The sequence below is a fragment of the Corticium candelabrum genome, chromosome 12 (genome assembly GCF_963422355.1).
Source record: "Corticium candelabrum chromosome 12, ooCorCand1.1, whole genome shotgun sequence".
Classification (NCBI taxonomy): domain Eukaryota; kingdom Metazoa; phylum Porifera; class Homoscleromorpha; order Homosclerophorida; family Plakinidae; genus Corticium; species Corticium candelabrum.
Window position 1 is genome coordinate 3,940,483 of NC_085096.1, and position 14,318 is coordinate 3,954,800.

The 14,318-nt window shown below is 43.3% G+C and overlaps 2 protein-coding genes across 2 annotated transcripts; one reads left to right on the plus strand and one right to left on the minus strand.

The window, feature by feature from the left end:
• Positions 1–4,175: 4,175 nt before the first annotated feature.
• LOC134187591 (caldesmon-like) lies at positions 4,176–5,068 on the plus strand. The gene is made up of 3 exons (XM_062655745.1): positions 4,176–4,451; positions 4,614–4,841; positions 4,889–5,068. The coding sequence occupies exons 1-3, from the start codon at positions 4,176–4,178 to the stop codon at positions 5,066–5,068; spliced, it is 684 nt and encodes a 227-aa protein (XP_062511729.1).
• A 5,098-nt stretch (positions 5,069–10,166) lies between these two features.
• On the minus strand, positions 10,167–12,981 carry LOC134187592 (uncharacterized). The gene is made up of 8 exons (XM_062655746.1): positions 12,870–12,981; positions 12,514–12,553; positions 12,126–12,163; positions 11,744–12,067; positions 11,428–11,682; positions 11,230–11,369; positions 11,023–11,163; positions 10,167–10,292 (listed from the first exon to the last, which is right to left on the minus strand). The coding sequence occupies exons 1-8, from the start codon at positions 12,979–12,981 to the stop codon at positions 10,167–10,169; spliced, it is 1,176 nt and encodes a 391-aa protein (XP_062511730.1).
• Positions 12,982–14,318: the final 1,337 nt, after the last annotated feature.

Sequence of the window (14,318 nt, forward strand, 5' to 3'; positions counted from 1 at the left end):
TAGGGACTTCAGAATGACTTTCCGGGTATGAGTGAGAAAGAAGAGCGACCAGAAATTGATGAACATCAGAAGATATCGTGATGTTATTTGAGAAGACTGTAGCCGTAGGTGTGTGGCCGAATGGATCGTCATATTGAGGCCGGCGAGAAGCTTGGCCCGAAAGAAGAGAAGCTAGTAGCGTTTAGCTGGCAGCAGGCGATTAAACGCGTGGAACGCCAACGTGGCAGAGAGAAACACAAACAAGAACGCAAAGAAGGAGAGCGTAGAGAAGAAGCACGACGAAAAACACAAGATTGAGATAGTGCGACTTGAGTTAGAAGCAAGCGGACATGCAGTTATGGTGCTCGTGGCCCAACATCAACTTCCAATATGTCGAACATTGCAGTATTCTCAGATAATGCGAAACAGTTAGACAACAATTTTCGACGGTTTGAGAGATTTTTTATCAACGGTGGCTGTAAGGAAAAAGAATGGGCGGCGTACTTGTGTGACATAGCTGTTGATGGGCAGGGCACTACTTGTCTGCTCGAGATTACCCGACAGCGCTTCTAATGATTATAAGCAACTCAGGCAGGTGTTGCTGAATAGCTACAATTTCGACGAATGATGGTTACAGCATAAAATTTTAGAAAAGGAGACCCAAAGCAGACGAGAGTTTGTCGCAGTTCGTCGCGCGTTTCTTGAACTACGTAAACAATTGAGTTTAGCAGAAAAATTGACGATACGTCGTAAGCACGGGTGCGTGACTTGTTCGTGAGAGAGCAAAAGCTTGACGCTCGCCCTAGCTGTATTTCTGTGAAAGACGTCACTCAGGAACTTGGAGAAGTTGACTGAAGCAGTGCAACGATTGCTACCGACGTGTAACAAACAAAGTTTACGTTACTCAACTTCGCGCAACTCGAAAAAACAGACTAGGCAGTGGATCAACCACGCATTGTGAAGACGAGGTAAGGGCGTTCAAGCCATTAGGTATTCAGTGCATTGTTTGTGCCAGATATGGTTTTAAAAGAATTGATTGTAGAGACAAGAGCATCGGAGCATGTTAAGGTGTGGTAAGGCATGTCATGAAGCGAGCAAATTGCAGGAGCAATCCCAAGACTGGAGACTTTACTGTCAGGTACAACTGCTAGTGCAAAGAGACGAGCGGCTGGACTCTGCTACTAAAACACCTTGGTGCGTCAAACGGTAATCTGGAAGCATCAACTAATGGCGATTTTCTACTTCTAGCAAACAGTAAGACGGTTCCGTGGATAAGCAATGTTGTGACTGAGGAATTGCCTGGAAATGATCAGTGCATGCCAGTGTCAGAAGAGAGGATTGGTACGTCAAAGGTACGTGTTTTAAGAGATACCGATGCATTAGGGGTAATAGTGAAGGAGAAGATTTTTCTGATACCCAGAATACTTGGCGCTATGAAACAATGCAATTGGTCGACAAAAACCTTCCCAGAGTACCAATGGTCACTGGTCAGACTGAATCGCCGTACCTGCCTGAACAGGTCCAGCAGGTTGCATGTCCTTCAAATGTCGTGTATAATGCGCTGGTTGGTAGTGTCCCAGGGTCAAAGGAAGCAGGGCATAACTCCATATTGGCATCTGGCCAATGTGGAGACAGCAAGATCCAGTGCTAAGTGAGCAGGTGACGTAACCCCTCTCAACGTACTGGCAGTGGAAAATTGGCTTTAGATCACACGAGACAATTTTTGGAGATGCAAAGTAACAATAAATCGTCACAGAAGTATTATAAGGAACCAAAATCAAAAGCAGGGTCTAGAAGAAATCAGGTTCTAAGTCAGGAATCGAGTTTTATGTCGGGTGTTCAAACAAACTAAAGCCATAAATAGCAAGCCAGTTCGGCAGGTAGTGCTACCGGAGGAGTTGCGGAGGCAGGCGATGGAGCTAGCCCACGGCAGTATAATGGGTATACCGAAGACAGTTGAAGGGACATTCAACAACTTTTATTGGCTGATATCCACAGTAATTTTCGCTCTTGCGACGTTCTTTAGAAAACAATGCGAATGAGATCGTTTCGAAGGCTGCTCCGCAGAGGATGCCCCTCATTGATCAGCCATTCAATAGAGACGCAGTGGACATAATGTTTCCTATACATTCACCCAGTCAGGAGAAACAGTTGCTATATTCTGACATTGGGCGACCACGCTACGAGGTAACCTGAAATAAAACCTCCGAATAAGGTGAGCCGTGAGACTATTGCCGAAAGGTCTTGGTGAATGTTATAGCGGTTCAGAGAACCATATGAAATTCTTACACGGGCACTGAATTTGTATCAGACAGCATGCACGAGTTCTCAAAGCTAGGCTGCTGAGCATACGCTTACTAAATGCGACGCTGTATCATCCAATGTGCAACGCCTTGTTGTGGAAATTTAGTGGGACGCTCTAGGCGGTGCTGAAAAGATTTTGTAGCGATCAACCACTGTAGTGACACGGCTACGTCAACCCACTGCTTATTGCGTACAAAGAAGGGTCCTGAAATTCAAAAGGCTTTCTACGTTTAAACTATTTTACGGGAGAAGGGTTCGAGTACACTTAAGAATTTGGACTAAGGATGATGCGCCAGAAGTGAGAAAGGGCTATCACTACTCATTTGAGTTGAGGGAGAGGCTTAAGAAGACATTAAGACTCAAGTTAGACAGAAGCGTTATTATGGCCGCAAGACTAAGGAAAGGACACTTGATGTAGAGGAATAGGTACTGTTAAACTCTATTAAACAGCAGCAAGGAGATTATGCAGTAGAAGGGCTCGTACCAAGTCGAAGCAAAGTGTGTTGTCAACGATTATCGAATCAATCTCAAAGGGAAGAGCAAAACTTGTCATATCAATTTGCTCAAGAAGCAAGCGGAGAAAGACAATGTTGGTGATAAAGACTTGGTCGAAGCAGTCAACAGAGGCACGTATTTAGTAGGTGGTGCGGTCTTGGAAAGGGTTTGCTCAGCCATTATTGAGAATAATGAATCATGTAGTTCCTATGATGCGATTAAAGGCATTGAGCTACTAGATGTTATTGCCTTGTAAGCTAATGAGTCATTGGTGGAATTCATCATTATGGAGAACTTAACTGCAGAGAAGAAGTGTCAAGTCCGAGATATATTGACCAAACTTTAACTGACCGTTACCGATCTGCCCGGGGAAACCGACATTGTCCAAAATCAGATAAAAATTATTTAGTAAAATATGATATATTTAAAGATAATGCGGGAGTCCCATTCTCCGTATTCGTCGCCAGTCGTTGTTGTGAGAAAGAAGAATGGCACTAGTCAAGTCTTTGTCAACTATTGCAAAGTGAGTAAGATAACATTGAGTGTTGTGGAACTGCATTTGTAACCCTCATCCAGAATCTTAGCAATAAACGTTTCTTCACAAGTATTGATCTTATTAAGTGCTAGTGGCAAGTAGCCGTGGCACCCGGTGATGTCCATAAAACAGCATTTTCTACAACCAATGTAATGTATGTTTTTTGTATGCCATTCGTCATCGTGAACTCGAGGTCAACGTTGAATACAGCTATCAAAATATTCTAAACGGAATGGTAAATGTATAGCATTATGTTAATGACATTTCAGCTTGTACAAATACATGGGATTGTCACGTCGCGACTGTCACGTCTCTACACACACATATATGGAGTCTAGAGGGAACTAGGGAGTCGGGGAGGAGCAAAAGATATTTTTAGAAGCGGTCAATTAGAGTTAAAGTTGCCGGTGAGCGTGAGTGTGAGCGAGAGCGGGAGAGGAGAGGAGAAAAGAGAGAGAGAGAGAGAGAGAGAGAGAGAGAGAAGAGAAAGAGGAGAGGGGAGAAGAAGAATCAGACGGTGAAAGTCTGTATGAAGGTCATATGCACAACAGGCAGAAGGGACAGAGAAAATTGGTGCTTACCGTTATAATTATTAAACTGTCAGTTACGTGGTGTTGAAGAGCTTGTGCGCGTATATACACGATTGTACTCATATATAGTCCGTAACATTAATATAATCATTCACTGCGAGTCGAACTACAACGTCTTTCGTGTACGCTGAAAAGCTCTTGGATTCTCGCGCGCGACAACTGGGGCTCAGGCGGGAAAGCAGCTATTCGGGATTACAGAAGACGCAACACAGTCGAAAGGTGAAAGCGTAGATTAATTTGTTATGGAGCGACTAGTCACGATTGGGAAAAAGATGGGGTTGACTGGAGCGGAGTTACGTCAATTCGTGACGGATCAACAGACGATTGAAAGAGAAGAGAGACAAAAGGAACGAGAATTAAAGAAAGAAGAACAAGAAGCCGCAGGAAAGGCCAGAATAGAAACGGCCGAAGAAGCGGAACGGGCCAGAAAAGAAAAGGCTGAAGAAGCGGAGAGAGAAATGATTGCAGCGGAGAGAGAACGACACCATGCCTTAGAGATAAAAAGATTAGAGCTGGAGGCGGCGAGAATTAAAGACGCGCTCATCAGAGTAGACCATACTAGCGCAGCGAAACTACCCAAGATCGCATCCTTTTAAGATGGTAAGGAGGAACTAGATAGTTATCTACTGAGATTCGAGAGATTTGCTAGAGCGAATAGATGGAAGGACGAACGATGGGCTGGCGCTTTAAGTGCTTTGTTGTCTGGGAAGGCCCCAGACGTATATTCCCGATTATCGGAAGAGGCAGCTGTTGATTACAGGCAATTAAAGGAGGCCCTCTTGAAGAGATACGACCTGGCGGAAGACGGATACCGTCATAAGTTTAGAAAGAGCAGGCAGGAGCTAGCAGAGAGGCCCGATCAATTTATTCACCGCCTGAAGAACTACCTGAAGAAATGGATGATGTTTTCGAAGTGCGATCCCAAGTCAGCCGAGGAGGTCACAAACATGTTCTTAAGAGAACAGTTTTGGAAGTGTGCCCAAAGGATCTGGCGGTACATCTAAAGGAGAGGGAGATAGCGAGCCTAGAAGACCTCGCGAACGCAGCCGATCGCTACTTGACAGCGCACCAACGGAAGTTTTGCACAGTGTCGAATGCTCCAACCAGTCAACCGACTACGATTAGTGATGGTACCAATACGGCTTCAATTGGAGAGAGAGCGTGACGAGATGGAAAGCCTTCATCCCGCTGCTATATTTGCGACAAGCCCGGCCACAGAGCAGTAGACTGCCGACTTCGAGGGAAGAGACGGTGCTTCAGATGTCAGAAACTTGGACACGAAGCCAAACACTGTTGGAACCCCATCGGTACTTCGAGGCAGGAAAGCAACCAGAAAGCTACTTATCGAGCGGGGGCGACAAAAGATCATAGAGATGGACGCAAATCGGAGAACAGAAACTCAAACAATCGTTTATCGAGTGACGCCGGCATTAAAACAAGCGGATGTCTATTGGAGAGGCCAGCACGTGCCAAAAACGGATTTCTAGTCCTCGCTGACGGCACCGAGGTACCGTACGTGTCGTATACGGAGAACGCCTGCAGCAACCGAGCATTTCCGATGGATAGAGAGATGCCAGTGAGAGAAGGAAAAGTAGATGACAGAGTCATACAAACTTTGAGAGACAGGAGATGCAGTGGCATATTGGTGAAGCAAGAGCTAGTCAAACCAGATCAAAACACGGGAAAGTTTGGATTCATCAAGCTATCGGACTGTACGGTCAGAGAAGTTCCATTAGCGAAGATAAAAATCGGCACTCCATACCTCACAGGAGACGTGGAGGCTCTGTGCCCGCGCAACGCAATTTATGGTCTTATTATCGGGAACGTCCCCGAAGCCAAAGATCCTAGAGTAAATCAGTGGCAAGCCAGTGCGTTAACCAGGGCGGCTTTGAAAAGGATCGACCGGAGCAACCCGTTAGTGACTAGCATTCGGAGGAAATGGATGGATATTGACAGAGCACAACTGTCGCGTTTACAATCGGAAGATACGTCGCTACACAGTTACCAAGACGAAACCCGAAAACAGAGGAAAGGATACCAAGAAGTGACGTTTGAACCCTAAAACAGCGTGTGGTATCGACTGTATAAGCACCCCAAAGTAAATATGGAAAAGCAGATACGTCAAGTGATCGTACCGAAGACACTCCGCAAGCAAATTATGGAAATCGCACATGAGTCGGTGATGAGTGGACGCCTCGGTATAAGAAAGACGAGAGACAGGATCCTCAACGACTTCTGGTGGCCTTGGATCCAAAGCGACGTGACCAGGTTTTGCAGGTCATGCGATGTATGTCAAAAGACCGTACCTAAAGGCACAGTACCCCGGGTACTTCTTCAAAGAATGCCTGTGATAGACACTCCGTTCAAGAGGGTAGCCGTTGACTTGGTTAGACCTCTCTACCCTCCTAGTGACAGTGAAAGCCGATACATCCTTACATTGGTTGATTACGCTACGAGATACCCCGAAGCCGTCGCGCTAAAGAAAATTATCGCAGAGGACGTGGCGGAGGCCCTCGTAAATATGTATAGCCGCGTCGGAGTTCCAGAGGAGTAACTCACTGATATGGGACCTCAGTTCACTTCAGAGTGTATGAAAGAAGTATCACGTCTACTCAGCATCCGACATCTAACTACTAGTGCTTATCACCCTATGTGTAACGGGTTAGTGGAACGATTCAATGCCACATTGAAAGCTATGCTAAAGAGGCTATGTAGCGAGAATCCACGTCAGTGGGACAGCTATATCAATGTTCTCTTGTTCGCCTACCGTGAAGTTCCCCAACAGTCTACGGGATTCGCCCCTTTCAAACTACTCTACGGGAGGACCGTGAGAGGACCGATGAGGATTCTAAGATCAATATGGACAGGGGAAGAGGGCGAGACAGAGGCAAGAACTAGCTACCAATATGTGTTTGAACTTAGAGAGAGATTAGAGGAGATTATGAAAGTGGCACGTGAGGAATTAGAGAGGTCCCACCGACGCTACAAATGATACTTCGACAGAAGATCAAAGGAGAGACGGTTTGCTCTAGCGGTCGAAGTGCTGGTGCTATTACCAACAGACAATAACAAGCTGTTAATGCATTGGCGGGGACCATTCCGAGTAACCAAGATCATCGGGATCAATGACTATGAAGTCGAAGTACGGGGCAAGGGAAAGATTTACTACGCCAATTTACTAAAAGGTACCACTCGAGGAATGACACCGACGGCAAACTATGCGGAAGAGCTACGGGAGGGTTGCTTTTACAGGTAACAAGTGCAATGATATTAGAAGCAGATGAATGGGATCACGACGACACAATAAATGAAAACAGCCTGCTTGAATTAGGAACCTGTCAACCCAAAGAGACAGTGGGAGACGTAAAGATAAGTGAGGAGTTGACGTTCGGAGAAAGAAAGGAAGCTCAAGAGGTGATCGGAGAGTTTAAAAACGCTTTCACCGATCTTCCAGGCTTGACCGACTTGGCCGTGCATCGGATTCGACCAACGTCTGATCATCCGGTGAAGACTACGCCGTACGCGATACCTTTTCACATAAAGTCTGGACTAGAAAACGATATCAGAGACATGCTGAAAATGAATATCATTCGAGCATAGGAATAGCCATACGCATCTCAAGTAGTTCTAGTTCGGAAACCTGACGGAACAAACAGGGTTTGTGTGGATTATAGAAAACTCAATCGCCTGACCATATGCGATCCTGAGCCCATGGCACCAATGGTGGACTTAGTTCAAGACCTCGCCCGAGACCGATACTTTACGAAGATAGACTTGTCCAAAGGCTATTGGCAGTTCCCTGTGGAGACGGAAGATGTACACAAAACTGCGTTTGTGGTACATAATGGCACATATGAGTTCCTCAGAATGCCGTTTGGATTAGTCAACTCTGCAGCTACTTTAGTGAGAGGATTGAGAAGGTTACTGGAGGGACTGGAGTACGCGGACCACTACATGGACGACATCGTCATTCACACACCTACGTGGAGAAAACATATTGCCGCTCTCAGGGGAGTACTGAATAGGATTACCCAAGCTAGCCTGACAATTAGAACTTCTAAATGTGTGGTTGGAGCGCGCAAATTGTCATTTATCGGCCACAAGATCGGACACGGCCTCACTCAACCAAGCGAAGAAAACGTCCTGAAAATTAGGAATGCCATGAGGCCCGGCACAAAGAAGGAACTGCGCGCAGTTCTAGGACTAACAGAATTTTATAGAGAATATCTACCCAACTATGCGGCCATAGCAGTTCCTCTGTTTGAATTGACAAAGAAAGGACTCCCAAACAAACTGGAATAGAAAGAAGCGCAGGAGAGGGAATATTTGGCATTGAAGAAGGCGGTATCAGCTCGACCCATACTCAAGTTGCCCGAACATGATAGGCGTCTCTTCCTTCGAGTAGACGAGTCAGATGTAGGAGTGGGAGCGATGTTGATGCAGGAGTACGGAGAAAAACCATTCCCAGTAGCATATGCAAGTAAGAAACTCAGCGACCGAGAGAGAAGATTCTCCACCATTGAGAAAGAGTGTTTAGCGGTTGTCTGGGGAATCAGAAAGTTCATGAGATTTATTTACGGAGTAGAATTCACTCTCCAGACGGACCACCGACCGCTGGCATACTTGCATAGAGCAAAATTCGAGAACGACAGGATTATGAGATGGGCCATGTATCTACAACGTTATCGCTTCACGGTGCAGGCTATCAAGGTTCGGAGAATGTCGGGGCCGCCTTCCTCAGTCGGGTGTGCTAACGGCGACCGACTGAGACGTGCTTGAGTTGCAAGGAACTACTGAGGAGTTTCTTTTCAAATGAGGGAGATATGTCACGTCTCTACACACACATATATGGAGTCCAGAAGGAACTAGGGATTCGGGAAGGAGCTAAATATATTTTTAGAAGCAGTCAATTAGAGTTGCAGTTGCCGGTGAGCGTGAGTGTGAGTGAGAGCGGGAGAGGAGAGGAGAGAAGAGAGAGAGAGAGAAGTGAAAGAGGGGAGGGGAGAAGAAGAATTAGACGGAGAAAGTCTGTATGAAGGACATGAGCACAACAGGCAGAAGGGACAGAGAAAATTGGTGCTTACCGTTATAATTATTAAACTGTCAGTTACGTGGTGTTGAAGAGCTTGTGCGCGTATATGCACGATTGTACTCATACATAGTCCGTAACATTAATTTAATCATTCACTGCGAGTCGAACTACGTCGCCTTTCGTGTACGCTAAAAAGCTCTTGGATTCTCGCGCGCGACAGCGACCCTAAAATTGGTATTGAGACGACTGACTAAGGTCAAATTCACAGTCAAGCCATGCAAGATGGTTATCAGGGCGGTACCGACTTCATTTTTGGTCTTAAAGTAAGTTGTAGAACAAATTCACCGCTCAAAGAGAAGCTTCAAAATATGTGAGAAGCAAGTTGGTCACTGTTTACCTGACAGGTTACTACTGCAAATTTTTCCCAATTAGCGCAGCCGTAGCTGTACCGTTGACTAATGTTACAAGAAAGGGGCAACCTAAAAAAGTAAGCTGGGGTTGATTTTCAGGAGAAAGCATACACGACGTTGAAGGCTATAAAAACAACGCACATAATTGTTCACATTCCAAATCATGGCAAATCATTCTTCTTGCAAGCAGGCGTCTCTGAGATAGGCATAGGGCTGTGCTAATGCTGCAATACGAAGGCATGATGTTCCCAGCCACCTTCATCAGTAAGAAGTTAGCTGAAAGGGAGACACGCCTTTCAAACCTTGAAAGAGATTATCTGGCGATCGTCTGGAGTGTAAAAAAGTTGAGAACATTTTGTATTGAAGAGAATTTACCTCCAAACCAATCATCAACCTCTATGTAACTAAAGCAGGTATGGTTTCGAACGATCGCGTAATGCGCTAGGCGCTGTATTTACAAACCATCACATAAGGATCCAAATAATATAAGGAACGAAAAACAAGGCTAATTTTCTAAGCGGCATTCGATGACGTATATGTCTACTAACTGGTACAAAGATATAATGCAGTAAATATTGTCTGAGGGAGCTGCTTGGCGCAAAGACAATAAACGTATGCAACGGTGATTGGTCAGTACACGTAGGTATTTGTGTTTGACTGGGTTAGATTTGACTGGGGAGCTGTATTACATTATTAGATTCTAATAGAATCAACATTGATATTAGTCACGGTCAGTCGTTGGTGCAGTCTACGCGTAAAATCTCGTCAGGTGCTGTATCCGTCATTGAAAAAGTTAGTGAGACACAAATATATGCAATTAATTACTCTTTAACTCTGCGATAGTACCTCACTAACTGCGGTTGTGTAGCTAAGCCTGATCGTCCGTTGCAAAGACAAACGTAAAGCGCAAACTGTGGGTCTCGCTCCTTTGCATGTGTATCGGAACGCTAGACCAACAACGACGAGACGATGTGACACCCGCTACATGCATGTTGTCTTGTGCATTAATATCTTTTGACAGCCGACAAATATTCTTCTATACCCCACTGGAATGCAGTGGGATAATGACAGAGGCACAAAATCCTAAAAAAGCACTACTTTAAATCCTCTGGTGCCTCAAGAATGTAAGCAAGAAGGATCTGACTACGCAAGGCAAGGGTAGGGTAAAGATCAAGTTTATGGGGCAGGAGCATGGTTAGGGTTATAGGGTAGAGCTAGGGTAATGGTTATGGGGTAAGACTATGGCTATGGAAAAGTGGTAAGGTTAGAGTTATGGGGTAAGGGTATAGGTAGGGTTATCTCGTAGAAGTAGGGTAGGGTTATGGGGTAGCGGTATATCTAAAACTAGAGTTATAATGGTGGAGAGCGACTGATTGTATGAGATAGGGATAGACCTGGGAGTATAGGTGTAGCGCTATAGGATGGCCTATTTGGTGGTAAACGTACTTCCACTGGCTTGCGCGTGCGCTAGCACTCGAATCCCCGGCAACCCTCTCGGGTAGTCGAATCGGGTGGGCTTCGTTCCGTCGCTAAAGTTTCGTCCTGCTCTAGACGAAAAATGGACTTGGTGCAGGTTCGATTTCCATTGTCCACCGTGTGAGCTCGGACGTATCTCATGTAGGCTAGTTTATGTAGGCAGCTCCTAGTATACAAACCATAAATACACACGAGGCTCACATTCTCTTTCAGTGATGCTTGAAGCATTGCCCAAGATTCTGCATTAAAGAAAAAGACACCGTCACTGTAAACATGTTTGAACATAACAGCATAACGAGCAGCAAGCGATGATTTGCCAATGCCTCCGTGGCCACAAATCACCTAAATAGGAGAAGATTTTATCATTGCAAGCAAGATAGACGTATACTGTAGTAATGATTGTATCACCAGTAAACAGAATTCAACTGCAAGCGATAGTGAAGAGAGACGATCATCATCTCCTAAAAATTGTCGTCTAATTTCACTAAGTTCCTTTTCACGACCGTACATTTTCTTGTCATCACGAAGATTTCTCGGAAAAACAGACTCTGCAAACAAACATGAAACACAAACATGTCCGGCTAAACGAATTGTGTTTGCACTTACCCTTTTTCTCCTCTTTTGCACTTCTTTTGGATCTCTGTAACTCTACGACTTTAGATCTTACTGCATCTAAATTTGTTCTACTTCCAGACGAACAATACCAATCATTTAACATTTTGATTGCTCTCTCTCTGGTTGCAGAAATGTCTCTTTCGATACAATCCATACGTTCTGAATTGAAGCCGAGATATTGACCTAACTCTCGCCAGTTGCTGCCAACCAATTTGGCCAACTGAAACAGTTGATATTCAAAGGAAACTATTCAGAAACAATGCAAAATTTTGCTATGCTATTTCTCATTAAATTTAGTGCAACTAACCGTCTTTATTTGGTGTGTGTTCTCGAAAAACTCTCTCCACCATCTCTTCTCCAAAGACCTCTTCTGCATGCCGTCTGCATTCGGCATCCAGCAAAGTTTCGCACAGCAACCTAATAGTCGCTTTCCTTCCATGTTTTTTCTTCCATCTTTCTAACATGACTGCTGACTGATCAGACAAACTGCGCTCATATTCATATTCAATGCCATCAATATCATAACACTGAAATGAATGAGGACGAAGGCAGCGAGCTACGTCCTTCCATTTCGGTTTAATTTGTTCGGACAAACATCGTAGCTGAGTATTGTTTGGACATTCTTCAATATCTGCAGCAACAACGAACGTCATCAAATCAACAAGACAAAACAATTACATCTCGAAAACCTGATGAAGAGTGTAACATTTCTTGGTGCTCACAAGCCCTACAAATATAATATTAGATTTGATTACAGTTGCATTTTACTCGTACCATATCTGTTAATGGCAAGTTAATCCAGGTAATTAAAATTTTAACGCCTTCTTTTAGTTTAATTATTCTGCTGGAAGAAAAGTATAAAGCTTATAGAGACAAAGTTTCTAAGTAGACCTGTCATTGTGAGACATACAAAAAAGACGTAAATAACAGCCATCAACGGTTTTCTACATTACCGTTACTAAACGAGTTTTAGCATTTTGGTCAACAAACCAAAATACAAAATCCACGTGTAACTAGATAATTGTATAACGCCAAATATAACTAAACATAAATATAAAAATGAATGTAACAACTTACTCGCATGGGTCACATGTACTTTGGATTTCGTCATTTTCATCTAAACACAAAAACACCATGCACATACATTAGTAGAAATTCTTCCTTTTCTATTAACTGTAGAACATAATCACCGTCTGAAAGTTGTTGTTTTGATAGGTTACTAGCTGACCTCCGGGTTGTACTTTTCAACTTCTCAAACGTCTGTCTGAAAGTATCAATATGTCTTTTGGTCAGCTCAGAGTCTTTTCTTGTCACAATTTTATGCATTAGTGAAATAGTCCTTCTTGTTACGCCACTCATTGCAGAGAGAACAGAATAACACCGTTGCATATGTAAATCTTCGACTTTAGCTTTCACGTATCTACCGAACCTACTGGGCTTCAAAACTGGAGATGATTGAAGGCTGTGTTCTGCTAGTTGATGTGGTAATTGGAGAGCACCATTGTCTTTCTTGTTGACGAAACTAACACTTGCTAATTCCTTCATATTGGCTAATAAGTCGTCGATGTCAAGTCTTACGCTTGTTTGATCTTTAATGTTCACGACCTTTTCTGATAACAGTAACAGTTTTCTGCTAATCAAGTTCGATAAAGCTCTCGTGACTGCAAAGCTACTTGCACGCAGTTGTCGTGCAGCTGTTCTTTTCTTACATTTCTCATATATTATATGCCTTGCAGATTCTACTGGCAACAGCCTAGCAGCAGACTTTGGCATTAGAGAAAGACCTACAACCCCAATGACAATTATGCCTGCTAATGCAATATGTAGTATGAAACACTAGCTTTGTCATTATAAAGACATATTAAATTTATAACAAAAGCAAGAGAGACCAAACAAAAACTCATGCACATTTCGGTTATTGATTCAATACTGTATCTGTACTATCATTAAGTGTACAAAGCAAAGACGTTGACAGTTTGATGAAAGCACAAAGCAATGGCAAAATAAGGTAAGACAAGTGTACAAATCAATGTAAAGTAACTGTCAACATAAACAGGTAATCAAGCGACTTAATATTTGAGAACAAGAAAGTATGTAAACATGCAGACCATATCTAAGAAATTCCATCGTCGCTTAAAATCAACTTAAATTTTACGGATGAATATATTGAATTCAACATAAGTCAATTTTCACAAAGACCAAATTTAGATAGCAACTTGAAATAATATAACAACAATTGAAAGATGTAGAAGGCATAAACATACCAACATCCAATTTTGCTAACAATGCCTTGACCTGATCCATAGTTTTGTGATGATGACCACGTGCAACCAATTGCCTCAAACTTTTGGACAACTTGTTGGTGTCACTTTTCATGTCTTCTTGTTCCTTGCTGCTCACACGCCTTTCTGAAGACAGTAATGACTTCTGGTTCATCAAGTTCATTAGAGCTGTAATGACTGTACAGCAATGTAGGTGCTTCTCTCTTGCTTCTATTCTCTTCTGACCCTTGTTGCTCACAACATTGCTTACAACTTGTATTGCAGGAGATCTAGTAGTATTTTTTGACACAGCAGGGTAATCTAAACACAGAAAAAAATAAAAATATATATTTTAACACATAGACAAATTTTGACAATAAAACTAAATTCTGAAATACATAACATTAAAAATTGTTATAGTGCAGCACAAATAAGATTAGCACCATTGTCTACGCATGCGCACAACATTGTTCAACTGTAAAGTAGCTATTATCCCCAAAGTGGATATCAATATGATGTAACCATTAGAAATGAATCATAAAAGATGGCACAATTAGTTCCCTTATGTAAAATTTTATTCCGTTGTAATTCAGTCAGGTTTCTACTCTAACAAACTCTTAG

Bases quoted from the DNA above. Each gene is read 5' to 3' on its own strand.
- LOC134187592 (XM_062655746.1), bottom strand. From the start codon at position 12,981: ATGAAGGAATTAGCAAGTGTTAGTTTCGTCAACAAGAAAGACAATGGT. The intron at 12,068-12,125 runs GTTTTCGAGATG...TTGTTGCTGCAG, and splicing joins AATGTTACACTCTTCATCAG to ATATTGAAGAATGTCCAAAC. The intron at 11,164-11,229 runs GTGATACAATCA...TCTCCTATTTAG, and splicing joins CAGTTGAATTCTGTTTACTG to GTGATTTGTGGCCACGGAGG.
- LOC134187591 (XM_062655745.1), top strand. From the start codon at position 4,176: ATGGGGTTGACTGGAGCGGAGTTACGTCAATTCGTGACGGATCAACAG. The intron at 4,452-4,613 runs GTAGACCATACT...TTGTCTGGGAAG, and splicing joins TTAAAGACGCGCTCATCAGA to GCCCCAGACGTATATTCCCG. The intron at 4,842-4,888 runs GTCACAAACATG...GTGTGCCCAAAG, and splicing joins ATCCCAAGTCAGCCGAGGAG to GATCTGGCGGTACATCTAAA.